The 17,911-nt window shown below is 36.4% G+C and overlaps 1 protein-coding gene and 1 long non-coding RNA gene across 2 annotated transcripts in view; both read left to right on the top strand.

Annotated features, from left to right (window-relative positions):
- Positions 1-220: 220 nt before the first annotated feature.
- LOC149794104 (uncharacterized) overlaps positions 221-17,911 on the top strand; it is a 40,292-nt gene continuing 22,601 nt past the window's right edge. The window contains exon 1 of the mRNA XM_089966520.1: positions 221-924. Within this exon, the coding sequence (XP_089822646.1) occupies positions 522-924 (403 nt within the window). The 5' untranslated portion in view covers positions 221-521. The remainder of the gene's footprint in view (positions 925-17,911) is intronic.
- On the top strand, positions 11,996-15,712 carry LOC149794105 (uncharacterized). The gene is made up of 3 exons (XR_016422610.1): positions 11,996-12,136; positions 13,644-13,849; positions 14,232-15,712. It is a non-coding gene; the product is annotated as an uncharacterized LOC149794105 (long non-coding RNA).

The following is a 17,911-nucleotide window of genomic DNA, read 5'->3' as shown; positions in this document are numbered from 1 at the left end:
AATACAATGTGTCACGTACTTGTTTCATTATTTTATCTTTCACAAACAAACACAAAATCACTCGCATTTCCGGTTCTACCGGAAAGAACAATTTCAAATTTCAGGTATTACTATGACACATTAAAACAAACATTATACACATCATAATATCTACAGAAAATGTTGATGTGCACTAGAGTATTCAATTATATTTCGTACAAATGTTGGGGACGCGGCACTTTTCTGTGTTTCAGTACGGTATTAAATACTGGAAATCGGAGAATATATGTTCTCTGGTGGCTTTTCTAAATTTCATTTAAATTAATAAATTGAGTGTTTTTGACTTATCAAGAGTCTTGTCTCTGGATAGACTTTGGACGCCTACAGTAATCTGTTCAGCCAGTTTCATTTATACAACGAACATAATATATGTAATTATGTTGACATATGGGAACAGGCATGGTAACCTTATTTCTGAAACAGTGCACTAGTAGATTTTATGTTTGCGGTGTGTACTATGATTTCTAAAGAAGATTTACACCATGTTAGCTGAACATACACATTGTGCAATCAAAAACTGGGATATGATCATCTTCTATATGGTGTTCTGCTGCATCTCACCTTTTCATGTCTCCGGAGGAAGGACTGTACGAGGTATAATTGGGAGAAATGTGTCACTTTCATGGACATTCAATATTAAGGATGATGCCATCACTATATTTCATGGCTCGACACAATTTCTGTGGGGATGGCCCGATAGAAATTATTTCGGTCTGTATAATCTAGACCAGCGGTTGACAATTAATGGAGAAACATCTCCTTACAACACAGTGACCGTTATTATTAACATCATAAATGTCACGAAAAATGATGCTGGGGTTTACTTGGTGAAACGAAAATTGAATTCACAGGAATTGAATGACAGCCTTTTTCTGGAAATATTTGGTATGTACCACAATACATGTAAAAATTTCTTATAAAGGTATTGCATCGCAGTCTCTCTCATTATACAGACAAACAATGTACGAAACATTTTACGATTAATTAATAGCTATTGCATTAAAAAGAAATGCCATAAATTATCCGACATTCTTTTTAGTTTCATGACTGTAAACAAAGCAACCTGCACTGGCTCACATATCTTACTGCCTGCATCAGTGCCTCATTTCTCACTGTGTACCATGGTCACAATATACGCAGACAACAACAACTCAATATTTATGTTCTGCAAATTAAACAATTACCTTTAAATAATTACCATGTGTGCCCAAATCTAACTCTTGTATCGCCACCAAATGAGAGTGGAAAAAACAGTATTAGACTAACCTAGGACTACCTTCGTGGGTACTTAACCGGGAGTAATAATTGTCCTATCAGGCCAGGTTATTTACGACCATTTCTAGCCAAATATTTATATTTGAATGTCACACTTATTATTAACTTTACTCACGAAGACTTTTTAATGTCACACCAAACAAGGTGTTGACAGCTATCGGAAAATTTGTATTGTTGGTGCTGCATAGCATCTAAGATTTTGGTCAAGAGTCCATGAGACACCAAAACAAAATTTGTTATATCTTCCTTAATTATAGGAATGTTTTGATGCAGTAGGAACTTATTTGGATTACAAGATATTTTCTCTCTCAACATATGTACAAAAATATGTTTGAGATATAACAACGCTGATAAGTTAAATTTGAAAGGATTTTAAATACACATTTAAATTTAGTGGTGTTATATATCAATATGGTAGTATCAACTGATCATGGTAAATTATGGAGGGTACATTGAACATATCTTAATGAGACTTTGGTATCACCGCTTGACCACTATAGAGATTTCAAACCAAACCATCTCATCCATATTGTTTCAAATACCAGGTTAGACCAGAAAAGATTTAATATGTTTCACGTAATCGCATACAACATTAAGGTGTAAGTAAATGAAGTTAAAATGTGATAGATATGGAAATTTTAAAATGTCTTTCAGGGTGCAAGCACAGGAAACAACACTAAACTTGACATACTGAGAATCAGAAATGTGAAACAATGGACATGTATTAAAGTGATTATCACAAAAATTCGGATTCTACAAGAATGGTAATCAGATTATGTTCAGCCATTTACAGGCCAAATCATCAGGTACACTAAATATCATCAAGTTTAAGGCACTAAAGGTATGGTGAGGTTTGATCATTGGTGCAACAGTTAGCAAGTACCAGTATACAGGAAAACTAAGTAACAATGCAATAAATTGAAAGATATTACAATAACTAAGCTAATTCAAGATGGAAATAATATTTGTGGATTTTTCAAGAGCTCCAGCTTATGATATGCCTCACAGATCAACTATAGGTACAATTAGATCTTATATCATCGACAAAATGTAAACTCCTAATCCCGAAAACCCGTAAACAAAGACGGACAATTGTATATGTGGGACATGTACCGGGTACTTATTAAGATCAACTGTGTAACATAATTCAAATCATTTGTTTAAAAATGTGAAGTCTATGTTAATGTATGTCGGTTAGCAATTATTAAGTAGACTGGTTCATTGGAATGCGATATCAGTTGAAACTACATTCCACACTCAGTCAAAGTACTCAATTCAAATATATCACCATTTATAAACATATTCATGATGGAAATAACATATTGTGACATTTTAAGTGAATACAGCCAAACATGTACCTAAAAGATCAACTGTATAAACAATGAGATCCTATATGACGTACTGAAAGTGAAGCTAAGATCCAAAACAATCTAAAATATATGGATATTTCCTCATGTGGGGTATGTAATCATGTTAAAATACTACAACAACAACAACTACTACTACTACTGCTATCAATAATAATACTCATGCATGTAGCCGAACTAAACCTATTTGACGTCATACTGAACTTGCATAGACATTCTATGTTGAAAAATTACGTTGCTTGAGTAAAACATTATATTTATTCAAAGGCCATTTCCTCTTTGAATTGAAAATGGTTACAAAGATGTCATAAATGTTACTGGTCATAGTACTCCGCAAAGAGCCCAGCGACTAATTTTCGTGAAAGAAAGGAAAGGTGCAGCAAATGAGTCAAAATCGACCAAATTATTCCTTCCCTTTTCTCTCCAATATACATTAAGAAAAACAAATATATGATAAATAGAAACTCAAATAGGCAATGGGTTAATAGTGAATGTACGGAACTCGTACAATTATATATATATATATATATATATATATATATATATATATATAATTTACATACAAATTAAGAAAACAACAAAGAATGCAACTTATAGTTACGAATCTATTAAAACTGAGACTATATTTATAGTGCAGATATATAGATACAGCTGCTTATATTTTATTTTTTAAATCATCATTGATTTAAGTTTTGTTAATTAATTTATTTTACGATACACAGGTACATTGCTGGTGCATAGGATATCACACTTCGTCAAGGGTCTCTCTCTTCCTTTTTCATGTATAATCTCTAATTTTCCCTCCATATCAGGCTTAGATAAACGCCCAGAAGTTGCGATCATTTACCATTATCCTCAATTATTCCCAAGGTCTGAAGTCCATTGTGTACTGTGCAGATGGAATAACACAATGTTAGGCAAGGACAGACACACAGATGAATAATCGGTTGGCCGGGTTCTAACGGTATCAAGACAGTTAGAAATGTGTAACAATTTTAGCTTTGACTGGACATTTCCTAACTGAGGAGATCCCCATATTCATCAGTTATATTTCATTTTCCCTTTTAAAACCTGGAAAACAGTTACTAGTTATATTCAATAGATTGATAGTTGTATTTTTAAGATACTTGGAAGAACAAATCAGCAAAACATACTTGAGCACAAATGGGAATATTCTATTGTTTAAGTTTTCATCGAAAAGTGAAGGCAATAATCGAGCAAATAAAATATGACAACTGGATACTTCCTAAAGGATATTTAACACATTGAACGTGTTTAAGGGTTATGACTACAGAAGCAGCATGTTTTAATTCAAATATAGTATGTGAATCTTACTCAGAGGAAACAATGGTTCTGCATAATGTTTCGGCTTCATCCATGGTCTTACAGTGCAATTCATCAAATGCTTGCATAGAGAATGCCCTCTCTAAACATATTGGATATATGATTGAAACGGCAACAAATATTATAATCCAAGATATTTCTTAACATCGTGAATCTAACTGCCAATGCCAGAATCTTTGAAACGGATTTTTTAAAGTGACTTATAAAAACAAATGATGCGTTAGGAGATAGCTACTTGTATTTTTCCAAATATCCAAAATGGTCCAGGTAAGTATGCAAGTAATATTCGTAATCAATACGTTTCAAAACTGTATGCATTAGCTTACATCTTCATACAAAACTGTTTCAATAATAATAAACATAAATAATTTCCTCAAATAAAATACCAACGTTTCTCACAGTGTCGTAATCCTGACAAATTATTGGGAGATCAGAGATATAACTATAAAAAAAATGAAATGTCTGTTTTGTTACAATGCGTCATTAGGGAGGTAAAATTAATGTACGAATTTTTCGAAACAAACTCAAAGCACATTATTAAGTTGGTGAATATGGAAGTGACCTTAGAAATAGAACAAAACAAACTTGGACAAATGTTTGAAGCAACAGAACTACAAAGAAACTGCAGAATATCATGCATGAAAGAGTACACCGTCAAAAGAAATAGGATACCACGCCCATTGTACCTGACGTTTTTGATGAGGTTTATGACGAGTATGTTTTAGAGCAGCCAATTAGACAGATGCATCAGGAACCATAAGTAAAGAATGGCACCCAGGCCAATTTATTTTACAGAGCACATTACTGTGCCGCTATAAAGAGACGGCAGAGCAAGTATATAAGTACATGTTTTGACGTTCTCTTCAGAGATAAAACGTGGATGAATATCCCAGTGGGAGGTTCAAGATTATTGGGTGCATGGGACGATCGCCCTACAAAGGTTATGTTGCTATATTATTCAATTATGATTACTTTGTACGTGTTGAGGCGGATCCTTTTCTGCAAAAATGTTTTTCTCAACAGCAAAGATGTTTGCTGTGGTTATTCTGAGAGAGGGGTGGTCAATTATTTGGAAGGATTGACGTACAGCTTCATGTTCGTTATGGAGAGTACGAATGTGAGAGCTGCTAACAGAAAAATCTAGCCCTGTTTTTGTCAATTAGATAAACGCTTGCACGTATGTAAATAGAAAGCTCCATAACATTGCAACGTACAAGTCCATTTATATTGGGACACAACAAAAGTAAAACATCTTGGCTTAGAAAATATGAACCCTGTGGCAGATTATGCCATTACGAGTAATGTAGTACACACACTCAAACAATTACGTGGAGTCCGCTGGGCACGATCTTGACTGAAATGTGGCATCATGGTATGCAAATTCCATGTCGTATGAGAAAATCAGCAGTGCTTGAATTATTGAGACCCATCTTTGTACATAATTTGCAAGTATTACCGCCACCAGTTGCCACTGCCACAACAACAACAAAAACATCGATAAAACAACTAAGACAATTTGCAAGCAAGCACAATATCCGAATACCCTGTGGCGCAAGAAAGGCCGACATCATTGCGATATTAGACTTGTATGAACAAGACCGGCTTCGTACTAAGGATGAACAAAAACGTAGTCTCACCTTTTAATGAAGCTTTTATTCCGTGCATTCACAACGGTGCCTGCGCGATCCTGGATCGCAAAGACAGCAGTGACATCAGCGATAAAATTGGCAGAGGCGTTGAATGATTCTCAAAACGCTTGAAAAATGCACCAATGCAGCATCGGGATGGACACTCGAAAGATGTTGTTCGGTCAAGGTCTATCTCTCGCCGTATCACCCGTTTCTTGGATCTAGTTACATGGCTGCACCAAAATGGGTACCGCCAAAGTCAGTGATCAACGTGAAGAATTTTGATAATCGTTGTTTTGAGTGGACATTCCTGTTAGCGCTATATCCGGTCAGTGATAATCAAGACAGGCCTCAAAAATATCAGCCACGCCTGGGTACACTCAACAATAGTGATATGGAGTTTCCTGTGCAAGTGGCCAAAGCCACACTGAAGAAATTTGAAACGTTGAACCAAGGTATTTCTGTTAATGTGTTCACCGTATGACGAAGGTCATCACAAATGAAATCAGATTGATTTGTAGTTGCTGAATGAATTGAAAGATTCAAAATCGTTCAAAAGGACCTTGATCGGATGCTTAATCGGCACAACAAGCATAACAGCAAGAAATATGCATGCAAAGTATTTAACACTCAAGAAATGCTCACAGTCATGACTTTTACTGCTGCGGTATCAGTGAAGAACAACAGCTCACAATCATACCCAAGTATGGTAAAACACTGTGAAATTTACTGCATTGCAAAAAAAGGTGAATGTCCTGTTTATTATCTTCGCAGAATTTGAATGCCTGAATGTTGCTGTGACAGACGCTGAGAACAAAGACACAAATCTCATTGATATCGACAAGCCAGTGCAAGTCGCAGAACTAATTCCATTCGGATTTTGTTATGCAGTGATTTTAGTGAAGGAAAAAAAATCGCCATTCCTTGATCGTTGTCCGGGTACTCCAGACAAAGCAGAGGTATTACTCCGATCGATCGAAATCACAGTGAAATGGATTCGACGGCAGCTCGATTCAAAAGTACGTATGATTATAACTGTGAATTACATTGGATAATTTACTGGAGCCAGTCACTGCTGGATTTGTGCAAAAAGGTTTCAATGATAAAGATCAAATCCTGTGTAGCGATGAAAGTAAAAGTCAAGATTCTAGATACCGTTATCACTATCAAATCGCTGGTGCGTACGGAGGTTCCGCACACAACGCATATTAAGTGCGGTTGAGAATTTATCCCAGCAAAACCAAAATCCCTGTAGTACTTCATAAACTGCTTGGGTACGATGGCTACTTGATCATGCGAGCAGTAGCCACGGCATCCGACTCACTATTAGCGTGATCACCAACACCATGGCAAAATGCATGCCGTTTCTTGTGGGACAATTTCCTTTCGTCTATTCTATCCAGTTTCTAAATTCGTCCCTTGAGAAATAAGTTAGCAATCTGACGATGGAGAACTACAAAATCATTTGCTGACATTTTCCTAATAATAAGGACATGGTCAGGAGAAAAGGTGTCTATCCGTGCTAGTACAGGAAGGATAAAGCAAATTTAATTGTATTCATCGCCGCCGACTAAGAACATGCGAAGATAGTTTAGTACTGGTTCTTGTGCAAAAATCGTGGTGACTTTCACGATTTGTATATGCACATCGATCTGCTGATGCTCGCTGACGTGTTTGAGTCATTTCGCAATATCGCCATGCACGTGTATACGCTCTTTCGCTCCCATTAGTTTTCATCACCGGGTATCGGCTGAGATGCATTGTTGTCCAAGACCAAAATCGAGCTGAAATTCCTCACTGATATTGACGATCATCTGTTTATCATGCGATCACTTCGTATCGGAATATCTAGTTCCAGTCAAAGATATGCTTGTGGAAACAACCCCAACATGTTCGGGTATAATCCCACTAAAGCCAACCGTAAGAAAATGCATCTCGACGCCAAATATTTATAGGAATGGGCCATGATGCAAACGTTGCCACTGGGTGAATTTCAGTATATCGATCCTGAGCGAAATGATCTACAAAAGGAAATGCACGATCACAACATACATGGTGACCAATGATACTTTTCTGACGTCTACCTGGGATACCATGAGCATTTACACGAGGCCCACGACGGTTATCTGCTGGCCCCAGAAACACTGTCGGTGTCCGGTACATACTTATCCCTGTATCAGTACTCGATCGTTCATTAGTTCCGCCGACAGTGCACAGAATGCTCCAAACTCGTCCAGAGTCTCATGAACAAAAACACAACTATGTACTGCACGTGAGAAATATGAAGTCGTACTTGCCATTGGGTATGCGCGTCACCAAGATGCGCTGAATGTTTGGATTTCATCAGTAAGCTTGGATGGCTCCGTACATTCTGAAGAATACGGACCTACGTACAAAGGCCACCAATGACATTGAGAAGGACTTTTTCAAGCTGACGAACATTGCCGGTATTGAGAAAAACCATGGATAATCTGCTCAAACGAATCCGGTTCAATTTTGTGCACGAAATAATAAAATTCGAAGGCTCGTTGTGGACCCGACCTTTAAGGGAAGAATTATCTTTACTGGTATAATTGTTACCGTTCACAGCAACAACAAAAAAATGTCAAAATTCAAACTGAGGAAACCAAGCTATGCTGGAATCGTCGAAGCTGTTAGACCAAGACTGGCACGCGGTCGATCTGCGGAGTGAAATAATGGCGACATTTAATATTAACAAGAATGACTCTCGTAAGAGTGCGTGTGAAACTCGTAGCGAACGCAAGGAAATCCGTTTATATGACCTATGATGGACCTGGACTTGGTGATGTTGTTCGTAGATTATATGCGAGCCCACCAAAACACTCACAGTGGGGACTGGAAGATTTACACGCTATTAAAGAAAGAACTTTTTGATCAATAATTTGACATGGGAGCGCCTATGCTGGTGGATCGAAACAAGAGAGATTTTTAGTATTACTAGTATCCAACCAGGGATCGCAATCAGTTAGGAATAGAATTGCAAGTGCAAGACATCTCCAGGGTCTTCTATGCGAGGTACTTTTGGAAGTGGGGGAGTTGTTAACAATGGCATCATGGTGTAGTTTAACAGTGCACGTCACTCCATGGATGGAATATAAATATAATCTATTTTGGATAATGTGGACGTGGCCACGAAGATTCTCGGATTCGACCAGCACAGCGATGATTACACGAGAACCGCCCAAACATGATGTTTGCCAAGGATGTTACTGATCATGTAGATTGTAGATCGTATTTAATTAGACGACCTAATGACCGTGCTGGTCCGATTGCCCCTGCAGTTATAGAAGATATTATTATTAACACCAAATCTTGGATTTGCATAACGTCGATCACAACCCTATGTTGATTCATTAATCAGAGACTGAGGCGTGTCGGTTGCATTTATCACAAACTGTGTTGATGCAGCCAATATTGCAATAAGACACTATGTGTAAGAAGAAATCGCTTACGTCCCCGCATCATTACGTGTAGTAACATCATGGCACCAAATTCGTGTAATATTAATCAAAGAAGGTGAAGAAAAAGCTGACGAAGTAGTGTTATTTAACGGTCGACTTATTTTAGCTTATTTTACGAAAAATACTTTGATAGACCTAAAAGTCACGTTTGAAAGTTAGTAAAGCAATGTCAACACGAATTGGAATACTGATAAAGAATAAGTCTCATCTTGGTTTTGACCATGCATCACTAATCTTAGGGGTTACCAACCCGGACAGTATTGTTATAGAAACTTACACAGTTGTCTTTCTAGCATCGTTGGTGACCGGAGATGAAACGGAGATGGAATCACTCGTTTATCCAATGGAATTGTTAACCGTCTTTGGCGTTTGTAGTTAAGATTAGATTTTGTCCTAATATATAAGTAATGGAATCTGATCGCATTAATGGAGTTGCTGAATTTACTACCGACGGGGAGCTAGATCAGTTGGCAGTGGATATTAATATCGATAACAATTTTGCACCACTAGTTGATGTATATCTGCGTCAAAGTGGTGTTACCAAAGCCTCGCACGACCTGTGATACAAATTTTGTTACCGGTCAAGTAGACGTTGACATTTGGAATCATCCTGATGTCTCAATACCAACTCAACACCAGCTTGAAATCATTGCACGTGCACGTTAAAATGCTCAAACGTTGACTTCAGCACCAGACGCAAAAGCACTGCGTGATTGTTTCTACAATGGTGAAGTGGCATTCACCGACGTCTTCGACCCGGTCACATTCCCAATCAAATATTTAAAAACAATATTGACTCAGTTGAGAAAAGAAAGGTCTCGACTTTTATTATACAAGGACGCATTTGTTCGGGTAACAGTTATTGGACAAAGACGATCGTTAGATGTCAAGGGTTCTGGTGTAATCGGTCTATATTTCAATGAAAAGAGTGCCAGACCATCAGAACGCACAATCTCCGAAGATTTTGGTATTCCCTATGCAGAGACTTTATAACTGCATGACAACTGTGCCTGTAAAAAAGGGCTATTGGCCAGAAGTGCGTGTGAGTATTGCGTCTGCACGTGACGATGATACCAGACATGGTCTGCCTGTCGTGCATTTGAAATTCGGGTTTGTATTAGTAATATAAGAACTATACTAGACCCTCCGTCTTATCCGGTGTCAAAAATAATCAAAGCGGAGCAGCAGCTTAGAGATAAAATTACCAAGAGAACCGCGATGCTTGCGAAATTCTAGCAACTTTTGGTCTTGGTGAGAATGGACTCACGATAAAATCCGAAATTTAGGTTCAACAATCGGGATTGTTGTCGGAGATATATCTATAGTAGCCGGTGTCTCTGGCGATGCGAGCAAGTTAATTTCGATGTGACTGCATTCCCGAGTACTTTTCTATTTCAAATTACTTACAGTCACACAGAGCAGTCTCAATACGATCAGTAAACTGTACTCGGCGGAAATCAAGGATAAAATAATCAGTGTGATCGAGTGTGAGACAGTGCTGAAAGCAATGTAAAATCGCAGAAAACTCGTAAAACAAATACAAAACCGATCGCTTGCTGTTTTACAGACAGTACACATCAAGTAAAATAAAATCTTCACATAGCGTATATACTGATCATATCATCATTATCATATACTTGCCTGAGCACATCTCTCTCTCTCTCTCTCTCTCTCTCTCTCTCTCTCTCTCTCTCTCTCCAGGATTTTCGTTTCCACAGAACTGCAGACTACAATAGCACTGTAGTGTAATACGAAAGGTCAGTGTTTTGCCTCACAGGCCAACATTGCGGCCATTCTATCCGCACAAGTCTTAACCCACATTTACTCTATCACTCTCGTCACGTGAATACTTGCCTGTGCGCAAGATCAAAATTCAAAGTGAACCACAGAGGGGCTAAATGGTCATGTTCGGTAGAGGCTAGGACGGGTGGATAGTCCACAAAGTGGGTGAGTGAGAGAAACCGATCAGTTTCCTACAACTACTTTACTGGTGAAATATCTCCTCAAAAATATTGATATCCTCTATATATCATTGTGATAAAAAAGAGTATTGTCACTGTTGCACGAAAAACGTATACTGTCACATTTTGAACTGCTTTAGTTTCCCATTTAGGAAACATGTCTACCCTTACGTAACTTATAGGTTCGTTTTTGTAGGCGTAATTAATACTTGTTATTCTTGTTATTCGTATCGTTCTTGTCGCTTTCTCTTTTCCTACCTCTCCACTGCTCAAAGAAATACGGTTTCATTAGAAGGCCCAGGACAAGTCAACTAAACAAATCACTTGCCCTGACTCAGATTCAATTTTCCCCAAGAACGTTTTACTACTATTTTGATACATTGTTAAAAGTGCTTGAAATATATCAGAAATTTTAAAGTATTTGCAATTGACTGTTGCTGTGTTTTGGTGCCTCTAAAAGTTGTGCTTCCTTAGGAAAATAAGTTAATATTGTTTTCTGCAAAAGATTTGGTTAATTCATTGCTCAGTATCAAAGTACTGTATTTCTTAGTCAGTGACCTCCTGACTCATTCGATCACCCAAGTTATGTTTATAAGCATTTAAAGGCACAATATTACAGACTGGCTGTAATTATATGTATTTTAAAGATCATCAAATTAAATGTGTAAAGTTATAAGCTGAAATGATTAAAAAAACTAGTCTTTGTATAACTTCAACTAGAAAATTTATAAATAAACGAGAGAAAATGCATATTTTTTTTGGGCGGACCGCTTTAATTTAAAGTTATAGGCCACGAACTATTACGGAAACCTCACATGAAGACATACATGGACATGTCATCTTCGTCTAGGTCACGTGGCTGTAATTTAGGTATCTACTATAAACACAAATGGCTGACGAACGATAACGTCGAAAACGTACAGGTCGCTCGCTCTTGTCGCTTTTCGAGAAGAAACGTTGAAATGCTGTCAGAGAAACCGAACGGGACCTATCAAGGATTCGTCTTGGGGACCAGTTTGCTCGATGGAAAGCATTGATGGGTGAGTTAGTACTGAAGTCGGACACTGAAATAGTGAAGTTGTTGTAATACAGGTAAGCCTATGTCTACGATGAAAGTGTTCTCTACACAGTCATTATCTTGTTAATATGTTTGAAAGCGCTCTGTTTTATGATTGCTACCTTTGCATAAGGACTAGATTTGCTTTGTTAGATTCCCAAAACAGATACGATCAGCTGATCGACATTTCACTCGGTGATTGCATTGTGTATATACTATATTCTGGAGCTGATTTATGGATACCTGTGTGCTTATTTGTATACTTGTCCCTTACATTCGTGAGACAGGTTCTTTAAATTCATTAGGGAACTTAGATACATATACGAGTGTTATCAATATGTATAACCTCTCTCTCCCTCGCGCACACGCACACATACACACACACACATACACACAGATTGAATCCTGTCTATTCCATAGATTACTCAGTAGTATAATAATATCCTTAAACAGACCAAATTAAATCCAGGAGATTGAACCAGGGAAAGAGCTTTTGTTACTTGAACATGATATTTTGATTTGTCCATATCAGCTTTATGATTCTATTTGGCAGCTAATGCAGGCTATTGGTAAAATGAGCAAAAGAGTAGTTTTATAGTGTTATGTATATTAATTTTATTGTTTGTTAGGCTTTTTCTCCATGATTACATGCTATGCATTATAAATGTTTAGACCTGAACTTGTCAAAGTCAAGTTTATTCATTTTGTAAATAACAGAATGCATAGCTACCATTATCCTATAATTGTTTGATAAGTATTCTGATCATTATGAACGTACAATTGTTAATCTTAATCCGTATTGGACTATTTGGGATTTAATTCACAATGCTCCAAGTTCTTTTTAAATTCCCATGTTGTAATTAGGAAAATAAATTTTGTTGAATTTTACAAACGTGTTGGTTTTCACACTTTCCTGTTATAAAGCTTTAGGATTTGGAAAACTGTTTTGATGATTGCTCTTCGTGCACTTTTAACCTTATTTCACTTGTCTATTTTTTAAAGTTGCAAAACAAAAAGAAAATGTGGTTATATTATATGGTCCAAATACATGGTGAACCATTTTTGCTAGCCTCTATAAACAATTTTTATTGAGATTTCTGTTCTTGTAGTTTGCACAGACACATGTAACCGTTAGCTACTAAATAATATTTTTCTGCAATCAAAGTTACATTGCATAATCATTATCTTCTGATTTATTTTAATATATATTTTATCCATGTATATACCTCACCAAATCTTGTAGGTGCTGTATGTAGTCTGTGAAAAATAATTTACTTTAAATGTCAGAGTAATGTGGAATATTGAAGGAATACTGATCTGTGCAAAACTGTGGTCCTGCCACATTAACCATTAGTCAAATCTACAATGTAGCTTTCCTTTGATGAAATAAAACAACCTGTCTTATAACCTATTGAAGGGGCAATTCGGGATCATGATGACAAAGAGACCAGCTTTAGGTGCTTTATATAATGATTGTGCCGTTCTTTCAGAGCATTGGAGGAGTGTCATACAACACATCACCAATACATGAGTGAATCTTTTCACATGGCCAAGGCGTTAATAAATGCCTACATGAACCTTTGTCTAAGAATGAAGAGAGGACATAACCTTATCTTTATCCCAAGAAGGACGCCAAAGGGCTGAAAATCTTGACACAAAGGATACTAAACATAGTGGAGTATTACTTAAATTTTAGGTATGCTATTTCAGGATTTCAATAATTGCATGGTATTTATAAGACAATTGTTAAGACTGCTTTAAATGTTTTTATTCTCAATTTAAGAATACTTTACTGTATGTATTTACCATTTAAAGCTCTTAAATAAGTTAGCATTCATAAGATGTGTATACATGATACATGTACAATGACTGTCCTTCTCAAGTCTTTGGTACGTTCAAATATAATACATGCATATGATGTATAAAACAATTCCATGACATTCTGTATCAATAAACACTACAGTAAAGATTTGATGAATACTAAATGTACCAACAGTAATGATTATTTTATAATTGTATTAATCTGTTAGCAGATTACAAGTGACACATTACAAGATACATTTTCTTGATAATTGCAGAAGCACTGCTGAGCTCGAAGTTTTTCATCAGCATATCCTGATGTACTGTGCCAAGAGATTTTCATACACCCCTCCTGTGTACAGGATTCGGAATGATCTAACTGCTTTGGACTCCAATATCCATATTGCCATAGGTGTAATGAGAAACAAAGAAGGGAAGATAGTTTGTTTAAATGCATAATTTTATATCTTGATTGTATATTATGATCCTTGCTTGGCCATCAATATATTGGAATATTATTCACATGTACAAGTCATGAAAACTTTATATTAGGTACAAGCCATTTTCCTAATATTGGCACACAAGCTTTAGGAAGCATTTCTAGAAGTCAGAGACTCCTGCATTGGGATCAAATTGGAACAGATGAAGATAATATTAATACAAGAATATTATCCTTTTATCATCATCAGGTTAAATTTGTTTAGCATAGTGAGGTACCCACATTGAAACTGTTTAGCATAGTGAGATACCCACATTGAAACTGTTTAGCATAGTGAGATACCCACATTGAAACTGTTTAGCATAGTGAGATACCCACATTGAAACTGTTTAGCATAGTGAGGTACCCACATTGAAACTGTTTAGCATAGTGAGATACCCACATTGAAACTGTTTAGCATAGTGAGATACCCACATTGAAACTGTTTAGCATAGTGAGGTACCCACATTGAAACTGTTTAGCATAGTGAGGTACCCACATTGAAACCAGATAATGACATAAATCTACTCAATGAGGATCAATTTTTAAAAAAAAGTCCTTATCATTTGCATATCGGTTTCGACGGCTGACATTTTTAAAATTCATTCATAGTGGTTACATAAAAATATCTAAGCATATGTCTCATTTGGTAAGCAGTCTCTTTAAACGTCTTGAAACTTCCCATGTTAAATAACCTCTTAAAATAGTATGAATAATGCTTTAAGCGACAGTAGGCATTCTATACAAAATATATATTCATTACCGACAGAAGTGATATGCAGTGCTGTCTCTCCATTAACCTTTTCCAGGTGTTACATTTTCTACACGCACACCACTCTGGTAATCTTGTGTCAGGGGTTAGCGGATAACCTCCACACTGCCTTGGACCTGGCTAAAATAAAGACAAATCTGGGGTGGAACTGTAACGTCTGTAAGAACACTTCCCTCCTGCAGTCTGGCTCCACATTTTTATGATCACCTTGAATTTGTTTTAAAGATTAAGCATACTGAATCCCCATATGTATGTGGTACAAAAGGCTTGAATGCTAAAATCACAATACCATGAAATTTCAACATTTACCATAATCGTGTATTTACATCAGATATCCGTCTTTGCATGTCCACTTTGGAAATATATGCTTCAGTGATTGTAAAATGTTGTATTGTAAGAGCAACTACCAAGGTTTTAATTATGTGTGTAAATGGGTGCAGTATTTTGATTTTATGTGTAGAAAGTGTAAGTTACACATTCGTAAACTGCTACACATATATCGTATACAGAAAGAGATTTTCTGTAATGCAGCCCACATACCTGTCAAATTATTTAGTACCTTTTGTGATATATATTTTGTACGTAAAAGTTGTAATCTTTGGCAATAACATGCTCAAGGAATACATGCAAGTTATTGAAAGATTTAAAGAAGTTTCAAAATTGCGACTGTGTCAAGTGGTAGTACAGAAATCATTTTCAGTAATCACCAGTTCAGAGGTTGAAAAATTGAGTGACAAGCAGACTGGGCAATTACAATTCCTACCCAAACTGATTTATCAAATATGAAAATATTTTTTTTTTCTTCAAGCCGTCATGTTCAGTCTAAATTCTGGGCAAATTAAGCATTAGGATCCTTAAATCCTAATGTTTATAACGATAGTACCATATAGTATTATCTTGACATATTCTGGGAGTGGTGGTTTAGAAATACACCTTACGGCATGCATCGTATTTCAAACAGAAGAATACAAGTGTGATCATCATTTTACAGAATTTAAACAGATATACAAATGTTGTAGAGGTCTAATCGCTAAGCTCCAAATAAGATCTCATATCCTTTTTTACCATTTTGATTTTTAAAATAATAAAAATTACACATTTATAACTCGGAAGAAGGGAAAATCGATCTTAAAATAGTTAAATATTTGTTCGTATTCCACTAGCGTAGATCACCTCTACCTATTAAATGATTTTAGCAAGTTTATATTTTAATTGCCACAGGAATTTAAATGTATCACAAGCATTTTTTAAAATCACTTTATGTATTTCAGTATGGTTGCTAAAATTGCTAAACCAGTAGCCCTATATCATTAAGTACGGTGATTGACAAACACAAAATAGATGACATGTATTATAGTTGGTGTCATGAAAGGCAGCTATATAAGCGAGGTGGCCTCTGCATTTTTTACGTTATCTGTGCACGTTCGTCCTTTATCAAATACTAGTAGGGTGGTGTGGTGAGTAGAAACAAAAGTAAAGCAGATTAAACATACACTGTTTGTTAAAATAAATAATCCTCCAATATAAGTATACATTTTCTAAGTTGTGCAAAACACTACTGACTTGTAGATATTAGAGTTTTTGCACCGTAACAAACATTTTTCAAGACGTATCGATACTTGTTTTGCATGATCTACATGCACCATTATCCTCAGTATTGTCTGCCTTGTTTGAACTCTGTGTAGAGCTTGGTCAGCTCTGTTTTCAGGCTGCACACCATGTCCTCCTCCTCTTCCCCTTCTGGTTCTTGCTCCACGCCTCGTACTTCCTCTTCTTCTTTATTTTAAAGGATCGCTCTGGACTTGCGTTTGAACGTGAACTGACTTTAGTCTGGGTAATAACATAAAGTCTCTACATCTGAGTTTATTATTCACTGTGTATCTTCTCTATTACACATAATTGCTACCGTGGACAAATTGTCTCGGTAGTGTAAAAGTATTTCATAATTTGATAACCGATGTACTCATGATTCCTTATCAAATTTATAAGAATATAGTGCAAATAGAGGATTCACGCGAGGTTGTGATTTGATGGAAGTTTTCTGAGCCGGATCAGGTAAAGTATTGGGGGAGTCCAAAATTTAAAAACGGCCCCGACATTCCTCGAATGGCCACCAAAGCAAAGTCTATATGTCTATTTATTTACTTAGTGTGCATAATACCCAATACACATGCGCACGAATAAACGGTGGTCAAATTTCATTTCAAGTGATAGGTTAGTGTATCATTCTGCGTGTGTTCATTTATGGGGATCAGGACTCTCCCATCTGAGCTGTCCCTGAGTTTTGGGCCTGGATTCCATACCCCAGTCACATATTTTGATAAAACTCTAATTTAATACCTTGTCAATGTAAAGGTATTAACTTGAAAAAGCATAACACAACTTTGTTCCGCTATGTTTAAACGCCTTTTAACTGATAGTCTTATTGATCCACTGGTGACAATCTTTATAGAATTGATATATTGATTAATGAAATTATTACGATTTGAGTATTTTTAAATGTCCTATGCTTTTGCAGGGGGTGGGGGTGGGGGGCAAGCAGGCATGTGTGTTAATACTATAGAAAAAATCGAATACATGTGGGTTTTTCTAAACGTCATACGAAAAATGTCGATTTAAATCATTCTCGTACCACAGCAACTATCTAAATATAACTATAAAAGTAGCTCTAATATAAATTTCAATGTTTCCTTTCACAATAAAAGTAG

This window comes from Sinohyriopsis cumingii, chromosome 8 (genome assembly GCF_028554795.1).
Source record: "Sinohyriopsis cumingii isolate HCF-2022 chromosome 8, ASM2855479v2, whole genome shotgun sequence".
Taxonomy (NCBI): Eukaryota; Metazoa; Mollusca; class Bivalvia; order Unionida; family Unionidae; genus Sinohyriopsis; species Sinohyriopsis cumingii.
Note: the sequence above shows the minus strand (reverse complement) of the source record. Positions and strands in the feature narration are given on the sequence as shown.